We start from the raw sequence: 13,324 nt of genomic DNA, 5'->3' as shown, positions 1-13,324 counted from the left end.
GTACAGGTCTGCCCCGATCAGCTGTGATCAACGTGATAGAACATTATTTGTGGGACTGTCCTAACATCGGTTAGACGCAGATACAATGTCTGACAGCTCTGAAACTTCACAGAAGACACTGAAGATGGACCATAGCAAGGTAAGATATGGAGCCTAACCGTACATCACACTACATTTTCAGGACTGGAGAGATGAGGAAGACTAAACACAGGGAAGCTGAAGAGCTTATAGAATAGACAGCAAACCTACACAATCTAAAAGTCAAGATTGTATATGTTTACCATCTTTTGTTGACTCTATTGTCAGTCTACATCAAAAGATGATGAGATGTCGGAGGCACAGACAATGAAGATGAGGAAGATTGCAGTATGAAAAAATGAAGAAAAACTAGTTCACTGATCACTCAGGAGTCTTTTTACTGGTAAACTTTTGGGTAAATGGACTATGTCCCAGTTTTTTTACCTGGTGCTAATTGGTCCCATCAGCATGTTATTAACCCATTCCTTTGGAGCTTTGAATTAATGTTTGGGCTCATTGGGCCTCATGCGAGAACATTTTCCTATTCTCATTCTGTAGGTAGCTCACAGCTACCCTCAGGAGAACTGGAGCTGGGTTTACTGGGACTCTTTTGGGTCATCATTGGACTGAGTTTATGTTCTATGTGTTCTGTCAGGTGTTTAATGATCCCATCCACGGGACGGTGGAGTTACACCCACTTCTCATCAAAATCATCGACACACCTCAGTTCCAGAGACTGAGAAACATCAAGCAGCTTGGAGGGGCCTACTTTGTTTACCCTGGAGCATCCCACAACCGCTTTGAACACTCCATTGGGTATGTTGGTATGGTATCAGATAAATAGTTTAGAGTCTTAAGGGAATCACAATCTAAATTAATTTAAGACTAGTTGGCAGTAAAGCACCAATAACATCAATAAAACCAAAGTTAACACATTGCATACGTCAGTACAGGTATAATACAAGTTCATATTTCCAGTTTGTCAGCAGAATACTTGTGTGGTAATTGTTTCATGAGTTTTTTATTGTTGTGTATTGTGTCTGGTGATGAAGGGTGGGGCACTTGGCAGGTCAACTTGTTGAAGCTCTGCGTACAAGGCAGCCGGAACTCGACATCAATGACAGAGACGTCCTTTGTGTGAAGATTGCTGGTCTCTGCCATGACCTGGGTGAGTGATACACACCTTTTCACTATAACATCATGTCATATGTTTTAAATGGTTATTACTGGGTGTGATTAAAATACCGTTTTCAACATTTATCCTGTGTGCATCATACCATGTCTATGTTTACATGAGTTTTCATTTTTACTCTTGTTAACATTTTTTTCATTACATTTGTGAGCCAGATACAACATAACTTCGTTCTGCTGTGCACTTGCCCTGTAAAATAGTATGAATGACAATAAACTTAATCTAAAACAAACATCTATATAAAATGAAGGTGAAGCTATGCACGAATTGTCAGAAAAAAACTGTGCTGATCTACAGTGATGGTAAGGGTTATGGCAGGCAATAAAAGGTGCAGTAAGCCATACTAATCCAGTAAACCTTTTGTCAAATTTAGTTAATATCTTCTCACGGCCACCTAGCTCTCTATTTTCTGTGCCGCTGAAAAAAAAATCTGGTGTTCCTACACAGGCCTGGCTGTGTAGATGGAAAACAAACAGAAAGGAGTGCACAAGACACAAAATACTATTCGTGCCAATTAGCAACAGGCAGCATCACTTGATGGTGGTGGTTGGTGTAATGGTGTAAATTGGTGTAATTTGAAATTTGCACTTGTAGAAAAAGTTCACACACCGATTTATATTTACATGAACACAATGACAGCTGCAAACTTGCAATGAAAAATGTACTCGTATACTTTTTTTACTTGGGTCCATTTTCCATCATAACCACAACTCAGTGATTACCAGGGACGTCACTAGGATTGAAAGACGGGGGGGCTTAGCCCCGAGGCTATGCAAAACTTTCCCTTGCAAAATCTTACTTACAAACTCTAAAGTTAGCTTTTAGATACATCAAAGCTGCATGGGGGGGGGGTTTACTAGGCCAGACTGTGCTCCTGCTGAGTTCTTCTTTAGGCTAAGACTTAACCGCTATCTATCTGCCTGTGTAAATGTGTGGTAAAGTAATACCATACCTAATTCCTCTCTCTGTTAGATAAGTTGCAGGTCAAAATAAGACTATTTAATTACTAGGGGTGTAACGATACACGTATTCGTATTGAACCGTTCGGTACGAGGCTTTCGTTTAGGTGCGCATTACAAACCGAATGATTCGTTGGACTATTCCTATTTCATTTTTTAAAAAAGAACTTAAATTATGTGAAATATAATGTTCTCAGTGCCGCTGCACTCAACAAGGCAGCCCAAATGACGAAACGGGCAACATGCTGTCTGCCCTTCCCACTCCTAAAGAAAAACACACTACTCCAGTCAGGCATGATATGCTGAACTAGCTGGTTGTAATATGGTTGACAAGGATTTAAAGTATGTCTGAATTTAATAACCTGATGGCCAGATGAATAAAAGTTCTAGTATGTATGTATGTATGTATGTATGTATGTATGTATGTATGTATGTATGTATGTACGTACGTATCTATGTATGTATCTATGTATGCTCATATATAGCCTAGTCTACATTAAGGCAACATCTACGTACTTGTTTAATTTATTACAGCAAAGGAATGCAGAAAGTTAAGTTGGTCAGAATCAAGCATATATAATAAATATCATGAAATAATTTAGTTTAGGCTATGCCTTGGTGCCTCTCTCTCTCTCTCTCTCCTAAAATATCTTCCAGTATCCACTTGTTCAATGAATTGACGGATATACTGGTCCAATAGCATTAACAGTGACACTATGATATTTAGGGACTGATATTGTTTTAATACTATAGAGACAGCAGGCTATATTAATGGTAAAGAATAGAGAGCTTCAGATACCTTACTAGGAGAGCTATTTCTTGTATTTCACTCGTTTACACTAGCTAGACTATTGTTTTCTATAGCCAACTAAAATATTCCTTTATTTAAAGCTGCCAGTTTAAACCAATGAGAAGAGACAAGACGGTGTATCATCTTCATAGCCATTGACTCTTTGTACTTCTGTCTAACTTTCAACTTTCCAGCTTTTTTGTAGCTGGATATATTATTTGTTGTTTCTAATTATGAATTTGGATAACGTTAATGATAGTGAGATACTTATATTTGGTGCTAAACTAATCTGTACCTGTGGACTTAGGCTGTGGAGCTCTGAGCCAACAGAACGGGGGAAGCAGGGTTTCTATCACCAGACAACTCTGTCCGGCTTATTTATGTAGCATGATGCTTGGTGGAATAGCATGCTAGCGTTAGCTAACTAACCAGCCAGCCCGCTTCTAAATAAATACATTTTAATTATCGTAACACTTTATAACAGTCAAACTGAAACACTGGCGGTGAGTTCCAGGTCCTGCAGCTGCAGACGGACTGAAATTCTGAAATTCTGAAATTATGCTTGCAAACGACTGCCATGACTTTTGGCATGACTTCCATTATGTTGTTGTGTTGATGGAAAATAATGATGAGAAAATGACAACAAATAAACATGGAAGAAATGTTGAATTTGCATCAACAGAAAACACAAAACAGGCCTGTAAGATGTACTAGATATACTAACAGTTCACTTCACAGTTGACCTCAGTTCACTTTGCATACAATCCTCATTAGGTTCCTTTATATTTATTTCTCCATATCTAGGACATGGACCCTTTTCCCATCTCTATGATCAAATGTTCATACCCAAAGTACCACATCCACCAGGTCCACTAGGTGATAAAATGGCAAAGTGGAAGGTAAGAAATTATTATTTTTGTTGTCTGATGTGTGATATAATAACCCACCAGCCAGGGCCTGCATTAAGGTAGAAAATCATTTGAAAACAAACAGGAAATAATTAGCAAAGACATGAACAACAGGTTTGTGTTTAGCAGTCAAGGTTGCAGCAAAACAAAAGAGCCAAGTAGTGCTGGTTTGTTTGTTTGTGAGCCGAAATGAAAAATGATTTAATCATTAATCAAATTAATCGTTGATCTGTGCCAGCACATACATCAGTCCTTGGTTTCTCCATGTTCAGTGAACCTTAGTAGGGTGGGATGTAATAATTGTAGCAGACATGGTAATAATAATGAAGATAAATATAATAAAACAAAAATAGACCTGAATAATAGATAATAAATAAATAATAATAGTACAACGTGTAAAACTGAACTTGGACATGACCTGTGAATAAGTGGGCACTTTTTGAAATAAATTCAAGTTGCCACTCACTTTTGTGTTTTATATTTTGTAAAATTTTGTATTACATGTATATTGTCAATTCCTCTTCTTTTTTTACAAAGTAGTTTAATTGACTTTAGTTAACTAGACTTCTCCCTAGCTTTGCTGTAGTTCAGCTTCTTCCAGTGTGAAGGAATTGGTAGCTTGCAAAGCTTTTAAAGTAGCTTTCCCAACACTGCCATCAGCCAGTATCTTAGCTTAGCATAAAGACTGGAAGCCAAAAGCAGTCCTTCCAGAGAAATGTGATTGTTGCGGGAAAAAATCCTTGATTATGCGGCACGTTTTCTTAAAAATTGTGATGGAATATGCGGGATATTTATATCAACTTCAACTATTTATATCATATTTCATCATGGCTTCACCGCGGGATTTGCAGCTTTTCGATTATGTTCACGTCGCGTAATTATGTCACTTAACGAACATAACGTTCCCATGGCAACAGGGGAAAATGGCTGCTCTTGTGTGAAGTAAACGCAACATTTTTCAACTTTCTGCTAAGATATATGTGTGACTTTTTTGCAACGAAAATGCGGGGATTATGAAATCATGCAAGCCCCGCATATTTTGCGCGGAAATCATCAATTTATGCGGCGAAAGTGCGCAGTATTTGAAAGAATGCGCCCCCCGCATAAATATGTGGACTTTGGCTGATTATGCATTGAATTATGCAATCACATAATCACGTTTTTCTGGAGGGACTGCAATAGAAACAGCTAGCCTGGCTCTGTCCAATAGTAACAAAACCTGCCTACCAGCTCAGTCATTAAAATTCTGTATCTTGTTGTAGTATTTCATAAAATATCAAACTATTCCTTTAAGTACAATTAGCTGTGTCATTCCTGGTATTTTGCGATATTATTCATGTGCAGTGATTAATAAAATGTAGGTTAACATTAAATGAGTATTGTGTTTATTGTTGTATGTATGTGTATCATTAGTCTTTTGTAGAAACCAAATCTATGAGGGTTGGTGGGATGTACACTTGTGATTAATATATTTGGTACCACTAAAATTGCATGTACTCATATTACCTGGAGGCTGTGAACAGCAGAATGTTCAGTGTTTAGGCAGAAGTTGGGCTCACACAGGAGAGAAGAGAGAGATTCTGGGTCTCTGCTGGTTCAGGGTCAGACGGTCTGGTTCTTTCAGCCAGGAGAACCTTGGGCCAACACGGATCAGGCTTGAGAAGATCATGAGAAGTCTTTTCTGTTACTACTCCATCTCCAGTTCAGTTGAGGAGAAAAGGCTATACAGGCTGACGTGGAGAAAAGGGCAAAACAGGCAGAATAGCAGAGGATCATAAGAGCTTTTTCTTTTTTTTTACTTTCTTTACTTCTTTATGTCTTTCTCTTTAAAGTCTCATAATAATATTAATAATGTGTATCTTGTAGCATGAAGAAGCCTCTGTAGAAATGTTTGACCACCTGGTGGAATTTACTAACCTGAAGCTGGAGATGAAAAAGGTGATGAAGAAGCGAATGGAGAAGGAGGAGAATGATCTGAAGCTGGAGAATGAGGCGGATAATTGGATTCTGGAGGACTTGAATTTCATCAAAAAGATGATTGAAGGACTGAAGGACCCTAAAGCAGTCCAGGTCAGTCCTGCCTGTGTGAATTGAGTGAAATCAGTCAGTATCATCATCATCATCACTGATTATAATGCCATTAATATGCTGTCATCTCCACAGTGGCCATATTGTGGTCGGCCAAAGGACAAATCCTTCCTCTTTGAAATCGTGGCCAACAAAACCAACGGCATTGATGTGGACAAGTTTGACTACTTTGCCAGGTGAGGCTTGTTGAACAGCTACTGTAGAGCAATTCATTGTTTGATGCAGAGTGATAAACTACTATGTATTATTTTCTCCTGAACATTTATAATAATCTCTTGATTATTTTAACAATATGCAGCTTCCTCCAGGTAGCTTTGATTAGTTTAAAGTAAGAAGTCCATTACACATGTCTTCACTCTGTCTCTTCTCAGGGACTGCTACCACCTGGGCATGCAGAACAACTTTGACCATCTCCGCTTCATACAGTTTGCCAGAGTGATTAAAGTGAAAAAAGACGAGCTGAATCACATCTGCTGTAGAGACAAGGTGCTGAAATCGTTACTCCTGCTTTTGTTAAATCCAGTGGTATTAGTTTTATTTATTTCTATACCTGTCTTATTCTATTACATTTTATATTCTCTTTAATAAAGGTTTTTAATTGTTTTAACTGCTCATTAATGTTTACGGTGGCCGACAGGGGCAAACACACTGCAACTTAATGAAACACAAATAGAAAAAACACAAGCAAATTAAGAAAACATCTTCATTAATTTGACAACACATGCGCAGCATTTAGCAAACACAATACAACCAAATACACAAACGCGCTGCAAATACACACAACACAACCAAATACACAAACACGTTGCAAATACACACAACACAACCAAATACACAAACACGCTGCAAATACACACAACACAACCAAATACACAAACACGCTGCAAATACAGAAACGATGAAAAAAGAAAAGCAGAAAATCCCCGAAAAATAAATGCAACTAAAAAAAGACAAATTTCTGTCACTCGTGACAGACAATTAAGTTTTTCTTATCTTATCTTATCAATTAGGAGTAGAAGCAACTTGCTGAAGTTTCAAAGGTGTCCATTATATATAATATACATGATACATTTAAATAATAGATGACAACCGGTCCCATAAATAATAAAGTTATAATAGGTGATATACATGCTAGATTGAGCTAACATTGATCAAAATTTTTTAGATAAAATTCATTTTATGGTAGTAGTAGTTTATTAGAATAATCATACATTTTCAAGAAGATAATTAATGAAGTAATTCTATTGCATAGGCCTATTTATATTGCTTAATTCTTTGAGTTATGTCTCTGTTTACAATCAACTATTTATTTGTAAAACACTATGAATGAATTTGTGACCTTTTCTTTGGTTTGTTCTATACAGTGTATGGTTCTAACTCAGCTGTCTTTCACTCGGTTTGTCTTGTAGATCATGTGTTTGAACAAATACTCAACTCTCCCTCTGTGGAGCTGGCTGAGGCAAAGAAGATTCTAGAAAGGATCATCTCTCGAGACCACTACAGGTTTCTGGGTGAAACCAAGCCTAGACAAGTCCTGACCAGGGTGTGCATTAATGTCTTTGTGTACCTGTATTACATCACACTTCTGTTTGACACATTATACTGTATATTCTTACTGAGGCTATGATAACACTGAATATTACAAAAACAGGTTTTGATATAACATAGCTGCTGTGCTCCTTTTGTGGTTGATAAGTGCACATTGCTTGTTACTGTTGTCTCTATTATTTTACATTGAGGATGTGATAGCAGTGGGAACTAAATCATAGGATCAAATGTTGCTTGGACTAAAAACAATAAGAATTTTTTTTGTGAAAACTACTTGCGTCCACATTAGCTTTTCCAGGTCATTTTCATAGAGACCCCTGCCCACAGTGAAACAGTCAATGAAAAATAGTCCTTTTTTTTTAGTTAAATAATTGTTAAATAACAAAACTGTGCATCACAGCCAACATCTGGTAAGGTGCTTTTTATGGTCACTACGTTGTCTGACTAGATCGAGATGACTAAGTTGTCCTCTAACTTTGCTGCCATACAGAGTCCCGTCTGTGACTGGACTACAGACACTGCTGGTTACCCTGCCAGCCCCCTCCTGCTCCCTTAATACAGCCAGAGTCCCAATATAGTTGTTGATATTTACATATAATATATAAAGCTCTCTTTTAGTGTGGACAGAGAGCCGAACTGAAAAACAAAGTCATGTAGAAGTACTTTTACTGTGAGTTGTCAAGATGGAGGGCATTTTAAATCTCGTGTCTCTCACCTTTTCTCCTCCCTCCCTAAGGAGAAGATTCTCGGTTGGAAAGAGGAATTGGATCAAGCCATAGAGAATGGTAACAAAAGCTGCTGTTGGTGTTTGGTGGAGGTGTTTAGTAAATGGTACATTGAGAGTAAAAGCCACTTGCTGAAGTTTCGGAGGCATCCCTTTTTGATTATGTACATATAAATGATGAATGGCACCCATTTCTGTAAGTAACAACGTTGTAATGATAAATATACATGCCAGATTGAGATAGCTTTCATGAATGAAGGAACAAAAGTTTAAAAAAAAAATGGAGAAAAGTATTATAATTTCATCCCATATGTATATTGTTTAGTTTTGTGAGCATCTCAGTTTACAGTGTCAGTTATTTATTTGTGAAACCCCATGAATGATTTTGTGACCTTTTCTTTGGTTTGTGTTTGTCTCTGTTTGTCCTGTAGATCATACAAGACTCAACCCTTGCTCTAAGGAGACGGCTGAGGCATGTCAGATTATATATACTCTGTCTTTGTGTGCCTGTATTACATTTAACTTCTCTTTGACACCTTATCTATTTCACCGTGGCTATGATAACACTGAATATTCTCATCAGATAGGCCTATTGAAAATTGCTTGATGTTATGGTCATCTTGTGGTTGATAAGTACACATTGCTTGTTTCTGTTTTCTCTATCATTTTACATTGTCTCTTTGGGTATTGTACCTCGATTTCATGTGGGCTACTACAAAAGATCAAGATTTCTAGAAATTAAATTTAGAGGATGTGATAGCAGTGTGAACAAAATCATGGGATCAAATGTCAGTTAGACTGCAGGCTGGCGCAAACTTTTTTATCGTAAAAACAACCACACTAGTCCACATTTTCTGGTGTTTTAAGATTTATACACACTGAAGAAAGTTTTGGAGCAGCTCCATTTTGGGGTGAGAAAACGCTGTTTGAGATGATGTTTTTATATTGAACTGTTAATGTGAACGTACCCTTACTGTGTGTTGTCAAGTCTGAATACATTTTAAATCTCATGTCCCTCACACTTCTCTCCCTCTCTCCTCCCTCCCCAAGGCGATGTATCGTCGTTGGGAAAGGGAATTAGCTGCAGCCGTCCCTGATGGAGGTGATGAGGGTGTCATGCTGATACCAGAGGACTTTGTAGTTTTAGTGAGTTTTAGGTGTAATTCCTTTTACTTTACTTTACTTTGTTAATTATCATTTAATTTGTAAGATGTTGCTTTCCTCCACTGGTTTACTTGGGAATATAAAAACAGACTTCTCTCTCCCCCTTCTCGTTTAGTTCGTTACTTTTGACTATGGAATGAAAGACAAGGACCCCATCAAGAATGTGTATTTCTACAGCAAGAGAAACCCTAACACAGCATTCAACATCCCCAGAGACCAGGTCAGAACTAAATCAACCACTCTGTAAGGCAGCCTCTGTTATGTCATTATTCTCAACTCTATGCTGCTGTCATTCTTGTCAGGTGTCCAAGCTTCTCCCAGCATGCTTTTCTGAGCAGCTGATCAGGGTTTACAGTAAGAAGAAGAAGACTGATGAGCAGAGTCTGGAGGCTGCCAGGAGGCACTTGATCAAGTGGTGTAAAGCTAAGGGCTTGCCAAACCCTCAGGTAATATTTAGATCTAGGCTGTTATATACAGGACAAGTACTGTGTGGGGCCCTCAGGCTGGAGGTTCTATTATCAATAACTAAGATAGTTTGGTCTATAGATCTAAGAAAATAGGAGAAAATGCCTGTTACAATTTACTAAAGCCCAAGGTGGCTAATAGCTTGTTATATCCCTTAGCACCGTCACATAAAACAAAAGAGCTAGCTAGCTAGCTTATGACAGCTAAGAGAGAAACGGTCGAATGACACGATGGAAACTGCTGCAGGCAGGAACCAAACACGCCACGTCTACATCGAGGACAGAGCCTCTATATATGGGCTCTCACTCTTCCACCAGGCCACCCAGGCACCCTGGATTAAGGCATTTTGGCTTGAATGAATGATCATAAATATAGTCATCAAAACAGCAATTTATTTTCAGTCGATCGACTAAAAACTTTCAGTCTAGTGGCCCGCCTCAGTAATGACAAATCTCTCACTCTGAACCACTCTTGTTAATACTCTAAACACTTTTCTGTCTTTATTTACATGCAGTATGGAGACACTGCAACACCATACATCATCCCTGGGGGAAATATCCAGAACAATCCACCAGACGTTTTGGAAAATAGAGATTAAAAGTGAAAAAGAAATCAAACACTCCCTGATTATTATTGATTCTATAAGGTGTGTATGAGCACAGTGTAGTACTAGACACCATTTCTCTCCAAAAACAAATGATTTCAGAGTACCAGGATACATTACTGCATGTTTGGGTCATATACTCAGTTTCTTTAGAGCCCTGTTCAACATTATACACATATCTTTGTTTTAGTTTGATCATCAAACCCACTTTAAATGTCTTGGTCTAAACTGAAGCATGTTGTAGAGGATTGGTTTATTCAGCTATCAGGGACATTTAGGCTTCTCTGTGTATTCTGTGTGTATTCCTTATAATCAGGGCAAGCTATAAAGTACTACCCACATGGAGTGGAGTTAAAGTGAATATTTAGATTGTGGTTTAGGGATTTTAAATATTATTAAGGTGTTTGGTTTTTATGTTAATCTGTGTGAATTGATGTGATAATCTGATTATATATTATATATGGGAAGCTCTGACTTGGGAATCACTTTGTATTGCATCTATCAAATTAAATCATGATTTTGAATTATGATTACTATAACCATTATGATAACAGTATACTCTAGCCCAGTGGTGTCAAACTCATTTTAGTTGATGGACCACATCCCCCTAATCTGATCTGAAGTGGGCCGGACCACTAAACCACTCCAGAAAGATCAGAGACTGTATCTGCCACAGAGTTTCTTGTCAGCTTGATGTTGCACTAGTTGCTTCTGCTACGACAGCGTTCTAAGACCTTTGTAGGAAAATAATAATGTTACAGACCCGGGAGAGAGGGGGAATATTCTGAGAAAAAACTCAGAATTTCTAAGATTAAAGTTGCACATTTACGGAAAAAGAAATTGATTATTCTCTGAGATTAAAGTGGTAAATTTGGAATTAGAATTAATTCTCTGCAATTTTCACACTTTGCAAAGTCATCCAGTGGGCCTGATTGGACCATTTGGCGGGCTGGTTCTGGACCACGGGCCGTATTTTTGGCACCCCTGCTCTAGCCTATATCACTGTTTCTCACTGTACTCATACTATATAGCTCAACTTGCTTTGTTCAATGTCACCATCAGAGTGTGATTAAGATAAACTTTTAATATTGTGTTTTGCTCATAGAGTGAAACTGTATTAGATTATTAATATATATTTGGGGCTGTAAAGGGAAACCTACCAAAGTGATTAGAACCTTTCAACTGTATCCCTAATGAGACAGGTTGATGACAGATTGTGCCTGCTCTATTTGAAATTAAACTCTTGTTTGTCCTTGTGTGGTTTAACTTGTCCAACAGATGAAATCATAACACTTGTGTTTTACAGCTGGGATGATGATGCATCAATTATCCCTTGTGTTGTCTTCCCGTGTAAAGGTGCTCTAAGCGATGTGATGCGTTTTTTAGGCTACAACATTTTTTGTCACATACAGCAAACATCTCCTCACTATCTGCTAGCTGCCTCTCCCCTGAACACGTTATTTTCTTTGACAATGTGGTTGAAAGAAACCCAAATAGGTGATGTAGAAACTTCTTGAAAATTTGACCTGAAGACAACACATTTTTTTTAAATGTGTATTAGCAAAGAAAGGCCTTAAATGATAAAATTAAAAACAATCAATCCTGATTGGAAAGAGAAATAAAGGGAAATGTCTCAGTGCTATTAAGTCATATCAAACACAACACTTACTCAAGTAGTCTGCAATGATTAAAACTCAAGTAAGTATATAATTGCTTATTATATTCTTCAGTAAGTATTTTTAATCACTGATACAGTCTTTTTTTTTTTTGCCCAACGGTGACAAAATCCTAAAATGATCCATGTCTTTATTAAATGAAACAGCCCCAAAATCACTATCACCAAACCTGAGATAATCCAAGACAGTTATTGATCAAATTATTGTTTATTTAAATGGTTTGTTCCAACAATCAACATTCTGGTTTGGTTGAAATAAAACCTTAATTCACTCATGTACATGTGAAAATATGTTGGCTCTATACACACTAAGAATACTGTTTATTTAAACAAAATATCATTTTGACAGAAAGAAACACTGTCACTAACCCTAACCCTGACCTAACTGATCCTTACCCTAGCCTTAAAGGACAGTTCCTGCCCAAAAAGAACCTAGGGGTTAATAACAGATGTGTACCCACTCTGCCGCTCTCTGGGACATGTTTTCATGCTAATCGAATGTGTTTGTAGCTTGAAAGAAGCTAGCGCGGACCACTGATTAGCTTATAACGCTAGTATTCGGGGCACAGGGAAAGTAAAAACAGATCGCTATTTTGTACCACTACAGAAGGCTCAAAATATCACCAAACTTCAACAGTAGCATAATGAGGGTCTCTAAATGTTAACCGAAGCATTGAGAACTTTGTAAGTTTAGAGACAGTTTATTGAAAAGATAGATTATAAAGACACTCGCGTTCATGTTTACATGCGGCCGCCGTCTTGAAAACCAGTCATGACTTACAGCTGGCGATGCAAACTAAAAACAAAAGCAATTTGCTCAATATATTTGAAATAATCCCACTCTGCATAACTTGTCTAGTGTACTTACTCAGTGGATAACTGTCCATCTGGTCCCTCCGGTCTGGGTCGCCGTCTCCAGTTTATTTTCGGTACATGGAAAAAAATTTCAAGTACAGCCCTGTTTATCAGAGAGGGGAAATCTTCAGACTGTACAAAACACTGCGTCTCTTGGGTGTCGCGACGCAACAGTTCCCACTCCGTGCAACACAGACACTCCTGTTGGGTGGCCATAGCTTCACAATGTCCGCAGATACACCACCAGCTTCCTGAAGTACGAGGCTGTGTTGCGGCATTGACAACTAGTAGCTCTCTCTCTCTCGCAGCCCTTTCACGGAGCTCCCGCAGGTCT

The 13,324-nt window shown here is 38.0% G+C and overlaps 1 protein-coding gene across 4 annotated transcripts in view; it reads left to right on the top strand.

Annotated features, from left to right (window-relative positions):
* Window positions 1-28: 28 nt before the first annotated feature.
* LOC116042058 (deoxynucleoside triphosphate triphosphohydrolase SAMHD1-like) overlaps window positions 29-13,324 on the top strand; it is a 120,607-nt gene continuing 107,311 nt past the window's right edge. For all 4 annotated transcript variants that reach the window (XR_004896022.1, XM_031288184.2, XM_035995971.1 and 1 more), the window contains exons 1-4: window positions 29-139; window positions 674-834; window positions 1,071-1,186; window positions 3,764-3,858. Coding sequence is in view for 3 of the 4 variants with exons in the window: in XM_031288184.2 (XP_031144044.2) it covers window positions 86-139; window positions 674-834; window positions 1,071-1,186; window positions 3,764-3,858 (426 nt within the window). In the remaining variant the exon portion in view is untranslated. The remainder of the gene's footprint in view (window positions 140-673; window positions 835-1,070; window positions 1,187-3,763; window positions 3,859-13,324) is intronic.

The sequence above is a fragment of the Sander lucioperca genome, chromosome 20 (assembly GCF_008315115.2).
Source record: "Sander lucioperca isolate FBNREF2018 chromosome 20, SLUC_FBN_1.2, whole genome shotgun sequence".
Taxonomy (NCBI): domain Eukaryota; kingdom Metazoa; phylum Chordata; class Actinopteri; order Perciformes; family Percidae; genus Sander; species Sander lucioperca.
This window is presented reverse-complemented; position numbering and strand designations above follow the sequence as displayed.